The sequence below is a fragment of the Charadrius vociferus genome, unplaced genomic scaffold (assembly GCF_000708025.1).
Source record: "Charadrius vociferus isolate BGI_N301 unplaced genomic scaffold, ASM70802v2 scaffold740, whole genome shotgun sequence".
In the NCBI taxonomy this organism is placed as follows: Eukaryota; Metazoa; Chordata; class Aves; order Charadriiformes; family Charadriidae; genus Charadrius; species Charadrius vociferus.
In genome coordinates, this window is record NW_009646517.1 from 501,453 (window position 1) to 521,592 (window position 20,140).

General features: G+C 44.1%; 1 protein-coding gene across 1 annotated transcript in view; it reads left to right on the plus strand.

Annotated features, from left to right (window-relative positions):
- The window catches only part of SPRED2 (sprouty-related, EVH1 domain containing 2), a 25,092-nt gene extending 15,283 nt beyond the window's left edge, over nt 1-9,809 (plus strand). The window contains exons 4-5 of the mRNA XM_009884909.1: nt 8,580-8,729; nt 9,159-9,809. Of these exons, the coding sequence (XP_009883211.1) occupies nt 8,580-8,729; nt 9,159-9,809 (801 nt within the window). The remainder of the gene's footprint in view (nt 1-8,579; nt 8,730-9,158) is intronic.
- The last annotated feature ends 10,331 nt before the right edge of the window (nt 9,810-20,140 follow it).

The following is a 20,140-nucleotide window of genomic DNA, read 5'->3' on the forward strand; positions in this document are numbered from 1 at the left end:
AGGAAAGGCAGAAGTAAATAAGTACCATTGCATTTTTAAGTGGAGCCTGACATATTTGCAGTGCATGTGAAGAGGGTATTTTAAAAGTTTGCATCAGCTGTTGGGTTCTATTTTGGTGATGGATTCCAGCTAAAATAACGTGGATGCTCATAACTGTGTGAATAAATGACCCCTAACTGACTTCTTAAAATATCGTATCAGTCTGCTGTGGGAAGTTTGCATTTAACTGTTTTTTTTCCCCTCCACTTGTAACCTGGTGTATTATATAGGAGGAGCGTGCCGCTGAATGTAGAGGCCGAAGTGTTGAATTTGTACCTAGCAAAGACATGCAAGACTGATGAGGTACACTGATTCTTTTAGCTTAGCTAATCTAATTTTTTTCTTCTCCCCCATGTTACCTTCTTCCTCCCCTCCACCCCTTGGAAATTTCTGTACAGAAGAGCTGAGATTCAGCGGTGAGTTATGTGGAGCCATCTGTTCCCGGCTGCGCACAGCAGCAGCACAGGCTCTCGCCATCCCCTGTGCACGTGCAGTGTTTAACGCCCCCGGGCTGAGCTTTGCTCCTTTATTTCCTAGCATCCCTACCCGTCTTCCGAAAGGAGAGCTTTTCAGCAGCATCATTTTATTTCCTAGCATCCCTACCCGTCTTCCGAAAGGAGAGCTTTTCGGCAGCGTCATTTTATTTCCTATCATCCCTACCCGTCTTCCGAAAGGAGAGCTTTTTGGCAGCATCGGATGTGCTAAGTTCCCTGTTGGTGTCTTAAAATTAGGAGCTAGCGCTTTCCAAATTAATTGCAGCTATGCTGATGACAAGCGGGTCAAAGACAGAAGAGTTTAAAGAGGGGCTGGCACCCACTTTCCACTCCAGACCCCCCTGTCTCTGCCCCTGCTTCTCCTGGCGACCCTCCTGTGCCATCAACTGGGGTCAGGGAGCTGCTGGGAAAATGGTTTTGGGCTGGATTCCTGTGGTTCTCCACCCAAGCGTGCACACAGAGCAGGTGATGGGATGGAGAAGCAGGCACCATCGCCTCCCCACGGCAATACAGGACCTCGGTGGACGTCTCTCATGGCCTTTGCAGAGGACAGCTGTGGTAGCGTGGTTAATATTACTTGTTAGAGGAGGGAGGCTTTGCTAATCTTCACGGAGCAGTACAAACACAAATATTGGGCAGCTGATCATCCCGACAATGCTGTAGTCCGCACCGGGATGTCATTTCCAAGGCATAAACAGATTAACAGAGCCCTTTATGCAAAAAGGAAGAGCTTGCCTCTGTCCCTAGATGGTTTTGAGCAATTGGTTGGCTTAAATGTTTCCCAGGTTTAGGTAAAAACATCCCGCTGAAGCAATGTAGCTCATCTCGGCATGGAGAAATCCAATCAGGCCGCAGCAAGGAAGAGTTACAGGAATGAGGAAGGAAACGTAAGAGTCCTGGTAAGGAGAGGCTCTGCAGATTGACAAGGACACGAGCACTTCGCAGGTAGGCAGAGCCATCCCATTCTCACCACTCTACCATGGGATCGCTGTGCTGCCTGGGAAGCAGCCCCAGTAACTGGGGCTTGTGGTTTTGGGTTCATCCCACCCCACCCTGCTTTACAACATTCTGGTTTTCCCTTCTAAGCACCTGATGCAAAGGCTTTTCCTTCCATTGCAGCAGTATGGTAGCCTAGCGGTGCAGTTCAGCGCAAGAAAAGGGGTATCATACGGGAAGGAGATGTCACGTGGACCCGCTTGTCCTGGGCTGAGCCCAAGCGAAATGGGGTGCTGTCTTCACTCCTCCTCTGGCTTTTGAAGGCATTTCTCTGTATCTGTTCAAACGCCTACTTTTGCAGAGGTGCGCCTGATGCCGTGTATCGCTGGCAAGTAGCGAAACACGAAAATCTCACTGAGGTTTCCCCCTCGCCACATCTGAGTATTTGCCATATCGTCTGATTCTCATATATTCTTTTTACTCCTCAAAGTGAGCTGTTAAGCCACATCTGTGGTCCATGGAGAACTGACCGATGATGCCAGGAGGGGGTTTAGCATTAGCTTAATAGAGATGGTCTTGCGCACCGAATCCTTGTAAACATTCCTTAAGTTTTGCTGACTTAAGACAGTACAGCCACCAGCATCTTTCTGGCACTAAAAGCCATAACCACAACATTTAACAATAAAAAAGGTAGCAGTAAAACTAGCTGGCTTTCTGCACTTTATATTGGTATTCGTGTAAGTGGTGACTAGGAAACAGGCCAAACGTTTGAGAAATTATAGTCCTGTTCTGGTTTTGGAAAAATCTGTATCCGTGCTTATTGTAATGGTTGTGCACGGCTCGTTTGTCTTTGAACTGTACTGGAACATGATCTAATGTGAAGCTTTTCCTTCAGGCTCTCTGCAAGGGAATAGGACTAGATTCAGCTCCAGCGGTCCTCAGTGGACGGAGAGTGTCAAAACGTTTCAAAAATGTATGGAAGTGTTTTTTCTTCAATACAATTTCTGTCTTGCCTTCAGTGATGGGAAACAAACAGAAATTTGACAAAAGCGTTTTCGTCCGTGGCTTTATCTTGCCATGACAAATTCAAAGCTGATGCTCAGGAAGCAGGAGTCTCAAATCGTTTCTGATTTTTCACACTGAACCTTTTTCTTTCTTAGTACTTAGATAATCTAAGCCCACTTTGAAGTGGGCTGTCCTGAATATAGGGGGCACATGTAGAGGTGGATGGAAAATGTCAGCTGTTTCCTTTTCTAATTTTCTTGAATAGAGAGAAAGAGGTGTTTTGAGACAAAAATTAGGATTTTTGTTCTTCCCCTCCCTGTGAAATTCAAAAGTGCTATATCTCTTTAGGCTTTAAAAAAAAAAAAAAGCTGGAGGGGAAAGGAAAGACTTGTTCTGGCAAGATTAAGCTGAGGGAGTTCTCTGAGACTATATTTTATCTTAATTTCTTTGGAAAGGTGGAAGTTTCTTTGCCATGTGTCCGAAATAGCTCTCAGACTTCCTTTCTGTGAAGTTCATAAACAGCAGAGGCTTTGCAGATAAAACTTCAGATTGGCGCTTGGCTCAGTACCGCTCACTTGCTGTACTGTTTCGCCGCCTTTATCATTTTTCCTTTCCGAATTGATAGCGCAGCTGTGTTTCCCCTTATTCCAGCGAATGAAAAAGGGCCAAGCGAAGAAGAGCTGGCTCGTGCCGGGGCTCCTAAGGGGATCGCACCTGGGCAGAGCACACAAACAAAGGGCTCCGGCTGCCTGCGGGGAGCTCGTCGCACCGGTCTCAGCCGGAGGTCTTCAGGCTGTGGCCGGGGGAAGGATGCAGCTTGCTGGCTGTCATTTTTCCAGGCTCATCCTCAAGCTGTGAATTGGTGAGGGAGCTGGGTTTCTTGTCCCGGGGATGGTGAGGATGTCTTTTCAGGTGAACGTGGGCTCCTCTTCAACATGTCCAGGCTTCCCGAAGTGAACCCAGGAGCCGCTGCAAGGAGGTTTGGCTGTTGCAGAAGTTTAAGGCTGTTACCTTGGTAAAGATGAGAGCTTGAGCCCTCACCAGTTTTTGCTTTACCATGCTGCGTTTTGACAGTTCCCCTCAGATACGGGTGATGCCGTGAGCAGGCTTGCACGGCGGTGGGAGATGAGCAAAGCAGAGCGTGGCAATAGAAAGCAGCTTGGCTTGTAGAGGGGCTTGGGCTGGCACAGGTTTTTGATTCCTTTAGGACCATTACTTGCAAAACTACTTGTTCAACATAATGATACTTCTATTCCCCCTTGTTCTCTCCGCCTCATGTAACCATTAAAATCCTAGAGGCGGGGGGAAAGCATCCTGTCTTGCTTGACCCACAATTATTTTTTACAGCACACTTGCGAATGCTTTAGCTGGCTGAGAGCACTTCGGGAAGTTACAAGTGACAGAACTCCATAATTCCCCTCTGGCAACCGATTTCTGACAAGCTGCTGTGGATTTTATTGCTTTGTAATTTGAAGATGAATCTTTCTTCTTTTTCGTAGTCCCCCTTGGATGTTGCATCACACGAGGTGAACCTATTCTGTAAAGCCATTAGAGGCAAGGCGATCAGTCCAGTTCAGGAGCAGGAGAAGGCTTTCTTTTTCTCAATGGTTTTTATGATAGATGCTTATCTCAGAATATTACTTAGGCACCTGATTAGCTGGCCGTTCTTGTGTAACAAATCCATTTCAATGAGAAGTAAACTGCAGTAAATGATTAACATAATCTTCTTTACTAATGACTAGGGTTTTTTAATTTAATGAGTCACTTCTGAAAGTCTGAGGGGGAAATAGGGACACTTTTTTTCTTTTTTTAAAATGATCACAGTGCAATCATTTGCATGTAGAAGCCCAACGTCGTTTCTCAAATCGGCCATATGAAACACGCGGTACGTGTGCTTGCTCAGATACGTACAGCTCACTTGCAAAAGGAAATGTGTTGCATGGGTTTTATAAAATTACTATTATGGTCATGATTAATGATTTTGTTATCCAAGCAGTGAAACCACAAGACTTCGCGACCGCCATAGCAATCGCAAAGCTCTCATACGTGCAGCACAAATTTCTCTAATTGAGCGTTTGAGGGCGTGTTGAAACAGATTTCCTTACTGGACTCCCTGTTCCAACAACTTTAGTTTTGGGTTCATTTGTCTTATGTGGCTACTGGGCATGTTTTCAATAGTTTCCCCTCAAAAACAAATACTGGATCTGGATTGGGTTCAACAGGCTTTAAGGAAGACAGTGTTTCTCCGACAGACCGGTGGCTCGAGGGTTTGGGACATATTTTTTCCATATATCCTGACTCTGGAGACCACGTCCTTCCTAGATATATCCCTGTTCTGTTTGAACTTTCTCTGTTCCAGTGAATGCCTCACGATCTTCTCTTCGGAAGGATACCAAAGAACAATCTCTTCCTACTCACATTCCCACGGCACTCAAGATTCGGTAGACTACTTCTCTTCCCATCTTCATGGTCCCTTCCATCGTCTCTTTCCATCTCATCCACAGAGACCCGGGCTGTTTCGTTAGCTGTTGTTGAGAAGCCGTTCCGTGTCCTCAATTGTCCTGTCCGTGGTTCTGTGAGCTTGCCATGGTGGAAATACCCTTATTGACAGAGGGCGGAGGGGGAGCCTGAACCACAGGCAGATTGGGGAAGCACAGCAGATAAATGCAAGGCCGTGATGATCATCTTTGTTGCTGCTCCTTTTTTTTTTTTTTTTTTCCTAAATCTGTTGCTGAGCCACCAAGCTGACGTTGTCACAGGGCTGTCAGTTTTAACCCCAAGGCCTCTTTTCTGAGCAGCTGTAGCTGGCTCAGAGTGCATCACTGTACATGTCAGACCAAGGTGTTTCTGTCACTTTTGGCACTTTAAGGGTAATTTTTTTTTTTTAATTATTTTTTAACATCCGGTCTCTCAGAATTACAAGATTAAGTGAGTTTTCAGGGTCAGCTTTCATTTTTACTCCCTTGAATAACATAAGTTTCATCAGAAAACTGTGTGATCTTGTTGTTCACCTCTCTCTTCAGACCAGTGATGAGTGTGCTCACCAGCACAGGTGAGGAGACTGTGGAGTTCATTGGTGACCTTCGGGTGGAGGGTATTTTCTACCTTTTTCTCCCTCAGTCTTCAAACCATTCATTTCTATGTGTCGAGAGCCTTCTCTCTTCTCCTGCAGAAGTCGGAAGCTTCGATGGGGGACCTTGTTGGAAAGCAGCAGTGCTTATCCCAGTCGATGGTCAGGAAGGTAACCCTGCAGATGCTGCGTGTGTCAACCAGTTGCCTTCAGCGTCACCAACCAGGAGGCAGCAGGAACTTTTTTACGGACGAGCGAGCAGGGACCGAGTCTCGGGTAGCTTGCTTTCTCCCTTTCTGGGCGCTTAGAGCAAGTGTTTGTGTTGGCAAACTGCCCCTCTAATCTGAGGACATTGAACATGGAAATGCAGCGATTTTTAATAAGGTGAAAGCGGAGGCCGGAGCCGCAGCCCCTGTGGTATGTTGCAAACAGGTCTTGTAGCCATGTCAACACACATGGAGGAGAGGCACGGTTGCCCTGCCAGGTCTGAAGGAGAATAAGGTGTGGAGGAAAGCAAGGGTAGATAAGAATCGGGCGAGATAAAAATCACTACAGCCTCTTTTCCAATTGCCTGTTGCAGAAATACTGCCTTCCCTGAGAGGCAGCAAATAGTAGGCGGTTTGGGGGGCTGGTTATAGCTCCCAGCTGCCCCGCTGAGATTATCTAGCAGTTATAACCAGTTTGGGATTTTTATTTTCATCTAGAAGGGCGAGGAGGTTGCAGGCCAATATGTGCAACCTCCTCCAGTTGGGTAATTTTCCCAGGCTTCGTTATTTTGACCGTGAGCACCCACGATGTTTTCGGAAGGGTATCCACGAAAGGCTTGTCCCGGCAGGGCTCGGCCGTGCTTCTGGTGAAGGTGAAGGGTCCTGCTGGCTGGCACGGCACCGTGTTAAGGCCCTGCCTCCTTTTTGGTTCATGCCAGTCAAAGTTTAACTTTGAGAGTACTGGCTGAGGCTGCCAGGGTTATGGGGTGTGTGCCTTTCTGTTGTTGTTCGGAGAAGCTTAAATTACAACTCCGCATCTGGGTCTGCACCACACACGGCACTCCAAAAAGGTACTCGTGTGAGGCGGCTGTTGTAACTAAATCCTAACTCTTCTCGGGTTTTCCACATAGATTGGGAGCTTGATGTTATTGCGAAGTACAGGCTTGTAGAAGCTGCTTGTTTTCTTTTGAAACATCCCCAGCATGTGCTAGATATTGTAGGACCTAAAGTTACAGGCACAAGAATTGGCTTTGAAGGGTTTAAACCCCAGATTTGAAGTGCCTGTGTATAATAAGTTACGAAGACAGGGCTGATGAAACCACTTCTTTTCAAAAAGAGTCTGAATACCAGCGCAGTTAGGTTTTAGAGGTGGTGTTAACTGTCTTGAAGAGTTGTTCTGCTTCTAGGTACTTTTGTTTTTTAAAAAAAAAAAAAAAAAACAACAACCAAAACAAACACATGCATTAAAAGTCTGTTCCGCATGGGTGGGTCAGCAATTCAAAACTCATCCTGCTTGTACCTCTCGGATAACCCAGCCTGGCTTTACATCACACTGCAAACAGATCTGTGTGTTTGCTTTCAATATAGTAAGTTGGGAGTTCAGTGCTTTTAAGTGCTGTACCGGCTGAAGAGGATTAACATCTATTTTGTGTTGTAATGCTTTAAGGTGTGCTCACCTTTGGACAAGAGTCTTGCAGAGCGTTGTTTTAAGAATAAACAAATGTGCACAATGAGCGTTCTTGTATTCTTGGAGTAAGAGACGTGTCTAGTACTATTCATTGGAAAATAATATTTAGAGAGGGCATTCTTGACAAGGAGAGAAGGTTTTTCAGGTAAAACCAGTCTTCTCCCACTACCGATACAACTTTTCTCCGCTCTTGAGGTTGTGTCTCTAGCTAATTGTTGTGGCAAATGGAAGCCTTTCCCTTGGACTCGTCGTAGCTGCAACACAGCTTGTTAGTTGGAGGGGGATGGAGATTTTTCTTAGTTCAAAGCACCAATATTTTAGGCATGTGCAATGTTACAGCTCTTCTTATCGTTGTGCATGGAGGCTCTTTTTCCTGCTCCTGATCTGTTAGTGCATTTAACAGCTGTCCTCTTGATATTCGTGGTAATATGAAAAAGCCCAATCAATCTATGAAGATGGTTAATGGGCAAACCCCTGAATGTCTAGATATTGTATGGAAGCCGTTCTAACCAAGGAAGGGCTGTTGATAAAGGATGGCTGAGACTGGTACCCCACTGTGTACTTCTCCAGGAGGAGAAATATACGTATATGAAGAAGCTGCGGGTATTGGCAGCAGCATGTTATTGCGTGATATTTCACTCTTCCGTGATTGCTGTTGTGTAATGATGTAACTAATTAACCTAAAGAAGGTGCTCACAGTGAGCCAGGAACGTATAAAAACAGAAGTAACATTCGTTGCACATTAGAGAGTAGTGACAAAACAGGAAGAAAAAACCCTGAAGTTTTTAAAGGAAAGCTGATTACTCAAGTAGCCTGTGATGAACTGGAATTTGGCAAGTGCATGGAGAAGAACATGTAAAGGAGTTTTTGGCTTAATGGGAAGCCTGCAGGTCAACAAAATTACCAGTGTTTTTATAGCCTGGGCAACTAGTGGGGCACAGCCTGGGCACACAGATGCTCTGTCTGAGTCTGCCCGCAGGACTTAACACGATTGCATCATTTGACATAGTTTAAATTTGCTCTTCAGAGGGAGCTTCTAGCCTTGAACGCTCATCATCCCGCAATGCCCAGTATAACAAATAGCATGCCAAGCAAATACAAGCAGTGTTGGTGAATATGTCACGGGTAGGCTATGGCATATTATTTTTCCATGTGTGTGGCAACAGCTTTTACGGCCTGGCAACAGATCTGCCTCTTTCAAGTATTTTATATGAAACTTTATGAAGCTGCCTGCTGTCAGGTGTTGCCAGTATTGCAGGTGTGCGCACAGTCAGTGAGTGGCAAAACATGTCTTTTAATACTGCGTGCGGTAACAGCTGAATGTATGACGATATTTCCCCCCCCCTTTCCATTTAAAACAGAATGCTACAGATAGCTCCTCTAACTCCTCTCAAAAAAGGGAACAGCCTGTGCGAACTCTGGCTTCTCCTGCATCCTGCGAACATCGAAGAATTTGCACTCGTGGACACCTTCACGACCATTATAGCTCTGACCACTACCATCTAGAACAAGTAAGGTTTCTTCCCAGTGTTGCCACCTAAAGGGCTCTGTCTGCCATAGCTAAGACTGGTGTTTGGTTTTCCCCCCACATCCCTGAAAGACCTCCCTACCTTCCTCCCCCTTTCCTTTTCAATTAGCTTTACATGGCTTCCAGTTATTAAAAAAAAAAAAAAAAAAAGGTGGGGGCGGGCGTTACACTGTGATTTAATATGTTACGTTGTACCACGTGCACACAGACCGTTGTAGGTCTGTGACAATTGTACTTGTTCATCAGTCAAAGGCTGAAACTCTGTGATGGGTCACGGTGAAGGGCTGACAAAGAAGGAAAGACAAAACAGTGAAAAGCCAATATTTAACAAAGCAAGGAGACAGTGATTGCTGATGGCAAAGTGAGCTTATTTATCTTTTCTCCCTCTTCATCTCCATCCCTACTTCTGCAGTCAGTACCGCGATCCTACCGGCACGTCAACTTTCCAGACGATGATGAGGAGATAGTGCGCATCAATCCTCGGGAAAAGATTTGGATGACTGGATACGAGGACTATCGCCATGCCCCAGCACGAGGAAAGAACTTTGATCCTGATGACATGGACTCCTACGTACGTTTTGCCAAAAGCGAGGCCTCAAAACACGAATACACTTATCCTTACGTAGACAACTCGGACTTTGACCTGGGTGAAGATATCAAGGGTGCTGTGATAAAGACTCAACCTGTCAAATTTAAGCCCAGGCGGAAGGAAGATGGTGAGAGGTCGCGGTGCGTGTACTGCAGGGACATGTTCAACCACGAGGAGAACAAACGGGGTCAATGCCAGGATGCTCCAGACCGCGTCAAGACTTGCATCCATCGAGTGAGCTGTATGTGGTGCGCAGACACTATGCTCTATCACTGTATGTCCGATCCAGAAGGAGACTATACAGATCCTTGCTCGTGTGACACCAGTGATGAAATGTTTTGCCTCCGGTGGATGGCCCTTATCGCCTTGTCTTTCATTGCTCCATGTATGTGCTGTTACTTGCCGCTTCGGGCTTGTTACCACTGTGGGGTCATGTGCAGGTGCTGTGGTGGAAAACACAAAGCTGCTGGATGACTACAGATGCATTCAAAGTGTTACCTTTTTCCTGTAGTTCGAGGAACACCTTGGTTTTGGAGCATTGAGATCACTCATTTTGATGCAGCCACTGTGCCCAGCAGCATCCAGAAACCACCAGTTCGGATCACTTTACATTCGGTCGCCTGGGGCTCACACTGCATTGATTTGCTCATCAAGTGTTCTAACTAACTAACCTACAGCATAGACTTTTGTATTATTAATCTGTAATCAAAACAGACTGTCTTGTACATGTTCCTTTTTTTTTTTTTTTCCAGTTAAAATGAGTTTGAGACAAGAACTGCTTTAAATGGTGGTGGATTGTAGAACATCTCCAGGTTGTGTCCGTCTTGCTTCCGCAGTCCCATCAGCGCGTTAGCAAGTTTTGGCATTTCTAGAAATGGGGTGGTGTAGTGAATGAAATCTCACTTGAAGACATTTTAACTTGCCGTCAAGTTATTGTGTGTGTGTATAGAAGGTGTGCTAGTAACAAACTTGTACCACAACACAGTATTTCTGTCACTGGTTTTCTTTGGGTTTTTTGTTCTGTTTTCTAAAGCCAAAATAGCCATCTAAGCTGCAGTTTCTCTTCTAGAGTCCATCGTCATTTCCTTCAGCAAACATCTTAAATTATTTCTCTGTTCGTTAAGCTCTGTGAACAGAAAGCAAGGCTCAGTTACCATAGTCACATAACCATTGGGAATCTGGTAGTTCTCCTTACCTGTAATCATTTCAGACCACTACTTGAAAGGGAAACTTAAATTTTAGGGTTTTCTTTTTTCCCCTAAATAGCATTGGTAAAATAAAACTGTGTTTTCAGAGTTCTGCCTAAAAGAAAGGGAACTTCTTTATTAGCCAGCCATGTAATGATCTGTGAATAAAACACTAAGGTTCCAGATGAGGAAAATTGTTGTTATGCAAAGAATTACTAACAATGCAATGTCAAAAGCACTATTATGGCAATTCTGGGGAAATGCTGCATTAAGTGGTGGATTATATGGAAAATCGTGTTTGTTTGTTTGTTTTCTGTATAATACATGAGCATGAGAACATACGCGTCCACGGTAGAAACTACATTTAGCAATCTAAACAGGTATTTAAAATCAAAAGCCAGGATGTTGACCACCACTTCCATTTCCTGACCTGCGGTCCCAGTCCTCCAGATGCTTACACACGTCTCAACGTTTTGTGCGTGCAGCTGGCGTTTCCTTGACTCTGTATGTCGGATTTTAAGCATGTGAGTCTTTGCAGGAACCAGACTGAAGCATCTCCCTGGCTTTCCCCTCCCCAGTTCACCACCCAGATTTATCAAGTGGATGCAAAAGGTGCAAACAGCAGGATAAATTACTTTAATTTTTTTTTTTTATTTTTGTTTTAAATGTCATGTTGTCTTGTGTACAAGGCTTGTAATTAGCTTGGAAAAAGAGTATTTTTCTAATATATTACAAGGAATAGCCAAATAATTTTTATTAAAAAAAAAAAAAATGATTTAGCGCAGTGAGCTCTAACTAGCATAGTACAATCTGAATACTTTGAGGCAGCTAGGGATTGGCTTGTCAAAGCTGGCACTGCTGTTCCTGCCATAATTTCTTTCTGCAGTAAATTGCCAGTGGGCGCATGTCCTTTCCCTCCCTCTATTGCACATTGACATCAGTCTTAAAAAGAGAGGAATTTTTTATTTTTTTTAATTAATTTGCCAAATAAATGTAAAAGGAATGCTTGCCATTCTTTCTTGGTGGAATGTCCCAACGGTTCCTCTGAGAGTTAATCACAGCTTTTTAGTCAACCATGAATTAAGTATGCAATGTGCTTATACACTATAGAGTTTGGTAGGCTTAATTCGTAGCAGTTGCTGGGGATTTTTTCGGTTGGGGAAAAAAAAAAAAAAACCACAAAAAGAATGATAGTGGAAAAGGGATGGAGTGTTACACTCTGGGTGATGTGTCTGGGTTTGCTGAATGAAATATAAATATTTTGTGCCTAATAGCAGTTGACAAATCTCTCAATGGTGTCTAGTAAACATCAAGCCAGCCTCAAAAAAAAATATAAAATTAATGGAACAACCTTTTCCTTTTATTTCTGTTCTCAAAGTTGTTTCACGTAAACAAACATCTGTAAGATCTTCTCTCTTTAAAGCACAACACTACAAAAAGATCTTACAGCTTTTTGTCCGGTCTTGAAGTGCCCCTATTTATTTAAGTAAAGTAGACATACTCCAAGCCTTTCTGTATGTCTGGAAATAAAAGTTAAAAAAAAAAAAAATCCCTCTTATTTTTTTCTTTTTTTTTTCTTTTTTAATTTTTTTCTTCCCCTCCTACTTCCTCCCTCTTCTCTTGGGTTTTTGTAATACTTGTAGATTTTGCTGCGTGTGTTATTTGGTTTGTGAAGGCAGTGGTGTAAGGGCACAATGATAGAAATGGGTGTTTTTTTGTAAATATTTCTCCTTAATTTCCACACTGCTGCTGAACAGTGTGTAGCGTTCTCCCAGTCAGCTTTGCAATACTGACATCAATCATTTGAGAGAAATTATTCAGATTTTATTTTTGTATCTGTGGTAACAAAACATTAACCAAAATTTTTTTTTCTGTTGTGGAAAGTTTTTGGGTTTTTTTTCCAAGCTATCGCTCACGTTAACAAATTAAAGTGCCTGAAGCCTCATCATTATTGTATCTATATACTAAAAGTTAAAACCCTGTTGTATTGATTTTTATAAGCCTTTTTACCTCTGTGTAAAAAAAAAAAAATATATATACAAGTGTATGATGTACATTTTAGTTCTTAACTTCTTTTTTTATTGTTTCTAATATGTATGATCAGTGTAGCTATTGCTTTAAAATGTACCATGTAAATATAAATACATCATATCAAAAATGACACCGTTTATTGTTATTTGGCTGGCTGGAAAATGAGGGGAAGATGAAACACAGGGGCCATTGCCTGAGCTGCCCCCCTCCCAAGACCTCGGGGCTTTCTGAGGAAAAAAATTTACTTATTTCACCTTTTTCGGTGGTGAACGCCTCAGGCGTGGTCCATACTCGCCCTAAACGCCACAGGGAGCAGGGGGTGGTGGGTTTTTTTAGGTGATTTTCGGGTGTTTTGCATGTTGAGGGGAGGGTGGCTGGGCCTGGTGGCCCCAGGAGGCCCCGGCGGCCATGACAGGGGCCGAGATTCCCTTCCTGCTCTTCCTTCTTTTCTCCCATATGCTGCTTTGGGCTGGGCTAAATAGCCGCGGGGGACGTTTTTTATTTTATTTCATTTCATCGAAGCAGAGTGGCCCCAAAGAAAAAGGGGAATGCAGAGAGAAAGGCCTGCAGACGTGGCTGCTGAGCGAGGGCCCCTTTGCTTTTTGAGGGTGCAGGGCTGGCCGGCTGCTGCTGAGGGGAGACGCCTGGGGAGTCCCTGCTCAGAGAGGTTTAACGTGGAAAATGGAAGAGGAATAACCCAGTTGAAACGGACACTGATCGACGGAGGAAACCGGAGCAACACCAGTGAGTATATTTGAATTTTTACGGTTGTTTCAGGTTGCTCAAAGCCCCGTCCAACCTGGCCTTGAACATCTCTAGGGATGGGGCAGCCACGACTTTTCTGTGTGCTGCTGCTGCTTGTTTTGCCGCTGAATAACGAAGCTGCCTTGAGGGGCATGTGAGACGGGAGGCAAAGAGCACAGGTGCCAAACTATACGTGTCATTCTCGGAGAAAGGGTTTGCTCCCTGCAATGGCAGTGCTTTTCGTCATCCGCACCCCCCCAGCACACGGGGTGACTTGCTAGTTGCATAAATAACTTCGGCGCTTTAATTTTTCCACAGCTTTGCTGAGATCCTGAGTCCGCATTTGCTTTTTACTCGTTTATATTTGTATTTGTGTATTTCTAGGAATACTACATGCTTATATAAACATAGATTTCTGTTTACATTTATAATACAGGTGTCTGTTTGTTACAAATTTAAAAAAAAAAAAAAAGATTGCAGGCTTGCAGGCTTTGTGATAAGCACATGCGCTGTGGGTCAGGTGTTGTGTTCAGGAGGACTCTTGAACACAATATCCCTCGGTCTGCGTTGGTGTTAGCTCCATCCACAGCTAAGCCGAGGGCCAAGGGACTCCGACGGCCTGTTGTTTCCAGTTCAGCGTACTCTTCTTGACTAATTATGGCAGGAAGACTTCAGCGCTGTTCCCTGGCCATTCAAATTAAGCTTGTCCTGCAGAAGGCCTGGCTAAGCCATGTTACCTTCTTGCAGCCTGCCATGTCCTCTTGCTTTTGTCTGTGAATCAAAGGGGTCACTTATGCCTGGAGATTTCTGAACTGAACCACTAAGTGGTACATTTTGACCCTGGACCTGTGGAAAGTGCAAATACCACCAAGATAACGAGGCACCATGAAAGGCAGCCAACCTTCCACATCCTCATCAATGCAGAGGTCCTGAGCTTACTCCTGATAATCTGGGACCGGTACTGTCCTCTTGACAAGGTGCAATAGGAGATTGAGTTTGGAGAGGACAGAGGACACAGATAAGCTGCAACCATATGAAACAAGGTTGGATATTTTACGGCTTAAAAAAAAAATAAATCTATTTCACTAGTAAATGCTATACAAATTGCATCTTAGAATGATGTCTTTCACCCAGGCTGAGCTTTAGGCGCTGACAAATGCGGCTTGGCATTTTATAGCAAAGAGACTTGACACCAAACGTGGCTGGGTTGGAATGGCTCTTCCAGCCTCTCCTTTCCCCGCTTTGGCAGCAGGAGCAGTGCCGATCCAGTTCACCCCCAGGCCTTTCTCCTGGGGAGGCATCCTCGAGTTCAGACAAATGTTATCACAGCAGTCCCACCTCTGTGAACTTTTCTCCTTGTAGCCTGTGAAACTGAAGAGACAGAGGGCAAGGAGAGAATTTGCTTGGCTGTACTCACTCAGGAAACCTGCAAATACTTCCAACAAGCCTGTACTCACAATAGCAGTATCAGGTCAGGAATTGCAGGGGGAATGGAGGCTGACTGCGAGGGATAACCAGTGTGAGTCGCTCCAGCTACAACAGCTCTGTTTTCCTGCAAGGCACCGTGATAACAGGGTCAAGCATTTCTCCGGAGTGACTGCAGCTGCCCGGCACTACCTTCAGGGGCAGAATTTTTGCTTGAGGAGGGTTCACCCGGTCTCCTTTAATTGCTCAGCGATAGAAAGTTTTTCTCACTCTGCTCAGAAATCTGTAATTTAAATAGGCAAAACTGAATTATACCTGTTTTGAAAAGGAATAAGTCCAAGAGAGTTTGAATGATTTGCATAATTTCACATGGGGAATTTGTGGCACAAGAATCCTGAGCACAAGTCCACCAATATCTTCATCCAAAGGTTGTCTCTCCTGTCACTCTGAAGATTAACTGAGAGGTTTGGGCTCCTGCAGGAGCCTGGCTGTGTGGAGCACAAACCAAACCAGTCGGCCCGATCAACAAGGAATTTGTAAATCTCCTTACTCTCCTAATTCCACTTAGAAATGCAAATTGGAAGTAGCTGTCAGGAGCCTGAAAACAAGAGGTATCATTGCATGTGTTCCCAATGCTTATCACAGGCAGAACTTGGCTTCTCATACAGAGCAAATGCAGCCTTTTTCACAAATCATTTGAGAGTGAGCCTGCAGTGCTAGCGACCAGAAACGCTTTCCTTTCTTCAGCGCACCATGCTAGATGAGTTAACATCCTCCTAACACCTCGTCCTTTTCCAGGATGTTCAGCCTCCTGGTATTTTCTTAACATTTTGAATTAGGCAATTAAATTCCTTAGTATCTTGGTGGCATACGTGGAAATAAATAGAAGAATGTTTGGCTTCCACCCAGAGACAAGATATTTAAATGGTGGAAAGTATGTGTGTATTTTTGGGGTGGCGTACTTAGATCTCTACAAATATTTTTAGTTGCTTCCCTGCACTCATGCGCAACCATCCCATGCCATTCATCTCATTCCCCCGTTCCCCACTTGTAAATTCATTTAGGAAGAGTTGACAGACTTCAGTTTGGCTTCTGCTAGATTTCAAGCCTGCTGCCTAACGTCGTGTGAGACAGGATCTCACAGCAGCGCTCTGGCTGGTTGTAAAGAGAAAGGTTTCCGAGGACTGTAATGCACCCCAGCTCTCCGCACATGCAATCACAGCTCTCCGCACTGATGTGTACTCTGAGGTGTGACGGAAAGCACAAAGTCATTTCCAGACTTAATATAATTCACGTAATGACCTAAGGAGTCGCTGGTGTTAAGAATACGTATCATTGCATGGGGGAGCTAGAATTGATGCATACTTTGGGATGGCCAAGACATTTTGAAGTCATACGCAGCCTTAAACTTAATTCTTATCTAGAATTCTTAATTATTCTTAATTATATAGAGAGCGTAATATGAACTGACATTTCTTTTTCTGCATTTTCTAAGGTTATGTCATGAAGAGCTGCAGAATTGACCAATATCTGTTTTAAGGGAACTGACAGGACTAGTATCAGGCTTACCACTTTGAGCAAGCATTTTTTGGATTTTCACACTCCTAATCTCTGTTTCAGTGTTGTGCCGACGTTAGCTCATTAACTGTTTAAGCTCTTGATGTGAGATTTCAGTCTTATGAAAAAAAGGACAGGGACAGGGAACTTAGTGCAAACAGTGAAATCCTCGATGTTGAAGTATCAAGTCTGGTATGTTCCCATATGTACCCTATCTTCTAATCTGAGATTAAGAAACTAAAAGCTCAGACACTTCTAAAATTTGAAGCATTAACGTCCTTGTGCCCTGGAGGGCCATTTCCAACCTAAAAAGCCCAATTCCAGAACTACTGAACTCAAGTGATTTCACTTTAAAAGTGCTTACTCTTTACAACTTCCTGAGAACAATGATAGAAGCCAGGTTAGAAAATATAACTTTCAACCACACTTTGCAAAAGTGCTGGCCACAACTTAAAACAGAGAGCATTTTGATGTGTGCAGCCAAAAGAAGCAGCGCACTGCTGGTTTTGTTCATGAGCCTGAACATTGCAAAATTCTAACCCAGAGAAATTTATTTCAAAAAACTCTGAGCAGCTAAAAAAGATAGAGTAGAAGCTAGGACGGAATGCAGATGTAGGATATATGGTTCATCCCAGATATGAAATATAAGTAGAAATACAGTCCTCTTTTCTTTTTTTTTGTTTGAGGTGTAGCTAAAATGAAGCTCCCAGCGTCACAGTAATGTGTTGGTACAGGGCCTGATGTTCAAGCTAAAGTACACCCAGCAGTTTCCGCGTTTTCCTGCTGGAAGGGGGAAATGGTCTGTGCCTCTGAGAGGAGCGATCAGACCAACACTGCGGCTCAGCCTGCCAAGCAGGAAATGTATATACACATATATATGTCTGCCTGTGTGCGCGCACGCGTATCCTTTTGGAGGAGAAATCTGAAATTATCAACATGAGCTAAAAACCCAAGTGATAGTTACCCTTTAAATAAATAAATAAACAGGTAGAACTCCAGCTGTGTGGCTGACCCTGGTGGCTTGGCAACAATGAATGGGGTTTTCTGTGCAGTGGCCCCAAGTATTGGGTATCGCTGCAGGATTTCTGTTCGCTTAGTGAATAGACCTCAGTGAACATCCTCCTCGTGGGGAAAACCCCAGAACCCCATTAAGCGGTTGAGCCAGTCCCAGAAATGGGAAAGCTTCCAAAGAAGAAAGCAAAATAGCAATGGGATGAAGCAGAGAGAGATATATTTTGCTCAGAGGAGTTATCTGCTTTGCTGTGACTTGAGGGTCATGGGCTGAATGGTCAGCGGCTCTGTTTTTCTGGGGCTGGGCTGTGGGGAAACCATGGGCACTTTGGTGAGTAGGAAAGCCTGTGCATTCATTCCTCTGCCTGAAATGGAGGGGTTTGGTGCAAACCATTTGGCCAGAGCAAGGCAGCCTTTGCAATGACACCAGTACCACAGTTTAGATATGGTTTCTGCCATCTGCCGCAGGGCTGAGACATAGTTGTACTTCCACGCGTGGCCAGAAGTGCCACAGGCCTGGAGCAGGCTGCTGGGTGAGCAAAGTCCTCATGCTTACCTCTGTCTTTGCAGAGAGATTTGAAGGGCTGTAACGTGTCAGAGACACAGCAAGAAATGCCACATATACTTAATTTCAAAGCTCTAGCACCCATCGCAGATGCAAGGCTATTTGCTGCTTTTTTGGGCTTCCCTACGCTTTGAACAGAGCCCTTCCAGCCTCAGGTAGGAGAAGACTGGAGACCAGACCATTTGATAGCAGGAGATTGCGTTCCCCAGTTCCCTGGGGTAAAATCCTGACTCCACTTAAGTCAGCGGCCAAAATCCCAGAGACTTAAGTGAAGCCAGGACTTGTCTCCTGGGATCTGCAGGATTTGGGTGCCAGTATCTCAAGGTTTGGCACCAAGAGTACCCCTCCGCTAGCAACTCCCTGAAGGTGAACTTTCTTTTTCCTCCTCCCCCATTCTCCTAAGGGACATTAGGTACAATGACAGCCTAAGTCCATAAAAAGGGATTTCTTATCCTATACAGTGCACCAGCTCCCTGATTCTGTCTTTAAAGGGCTGTGTTTGACATGGGAGCCACTTTCTGCTCCCACAGTTACGAGTAGATGAGTGAGGAGTGAGAGCGTCCTGCTGACAGTCGAGGAAGGGCTTTGTGGGACCCCAGTATCACTGGTTTTAACCTTAGCACCTTAACTTGTCACCTTTTTCCCTGAGCCCAGTTGCCAGGTCATCTCATTCACCTGGACCTTCACAAACCAGCTTGGAAAAGAAAAAAATTTATCTAGGAGGAGTAAGCAGTTTTTGACTTAAAAAGTGACAAATTGGCAAGGACATTCCTCAGCCACCTTTCACTCAATGTTGACAGCTTGCAGGGTTTTGAGCTGGCAGCGATTCTTTCCAGTATTAGGCTGAATTTCCAATCAAAGCTTAAAAGGCTGAAAAGGCGCCTATGTACTAACGTACATGAGAAAAAGGTCCTGTAACAAAGCAGCACCCCTGAAAGGACTGTGTTTTCAAACCCACTCACATACATAACTTTTTAAGAGCCGTCATCATCAGAGCACATTTTATGGCCAGTTCCTGAAGGAAGTGGTTGTAAAGATGTGGCACGAAGAGCAGAAAATCCAGGTGCTGAGCAGAGAGCTTTTGAACTTACAGCAAATGCGTGATACTTTTTTCTAACCAGAACAACTGCTGTTTGTGACCATCTGAACTTTGAGCTACAAGAAAATGTCTTTGGGGTTCACCAGGCTGATATCCTGTCTCTAACCACAGCCTGTACCAGATACTTCAAAGGCAGAGAATACAAGAAACTCTGTATTGGAATCATCTGCTAGCAGAGGAAATTTCTTCCCAACATCAGACAATTTGTCATTGATTTATCCCCTCAAACAGGGAAGTTTATATGCTTCTTAAAAAAAAATCCAATTGAATGTAACAGCAATGTGAGTTTATTCATTAAGCCTAAAAAATTTTTATTGGAAATGTATTTGATTTCTCTGAAATACCATAATAACCCTTCTGTCTTTTTCTCTGGAGATTTTTCTAGCGCTGAAGTGATAGTTTGAGGTTTCTTTCCCAGCCAGGTTTTATACAGACAGCCCTGCAAACGTGATGGTGTTCAGGAACTGTGGCCCTATAGCAGCAGTTTGCTATTTTGCAAATCCCAGCATCTCCTCCTCCAAATCCTTCTCCTGGCAAGGGTTTTTAATTCCCTTTTAGGGATCCTTTAACCTTAGTTTTCTTATTGTTGAGCTGATATTGTGTTCTTATTGTTGAACGGTTTCTCTGAAGCCTCCTATGTGTCAAAAGACACCAAACAGATTGAAGATATGAGGCAGGTAGTGAAAAGACAGCAAATTTATTGTTTTATTTATTTGTCAGGTTGCTGACATGAGCTGGATTTATAATATTTGTTTTCTGGGACTCAGATACTTTCGGCTGTGCTGTAGCTGTGAATATAAACTAGGATGAACTGGGTGTCTGAGATGAAGGGGTAAAGTCCGTATTTAGGCCCCTGAGTACAAGGGGCTTTGCTCTGAGAGATGCTGAACGTCTTAATTTCTTCCTGAAACTCGTAAGATTTCCTAGATGGGTAGGTACAAAATATTGGCCCCACTGAGGGCTACTGAATGCCCGCTGGCTTCAGTAAAATACAATCACCCGCAAAATACAGGGTTAGGAGACTTATTATCGGCAGCTATTTTTGTAACAGCCTGGCTAATACATAGAACAATACCAAAATGCCTCTTTGTGTTTATTTCATTATGCAAAGCTCTTCTATGCATTTTCCCATCCCCTGTAAAGAAATACAGAAAAATTCTGCAGCCATCACAATCTATTTAAGGGT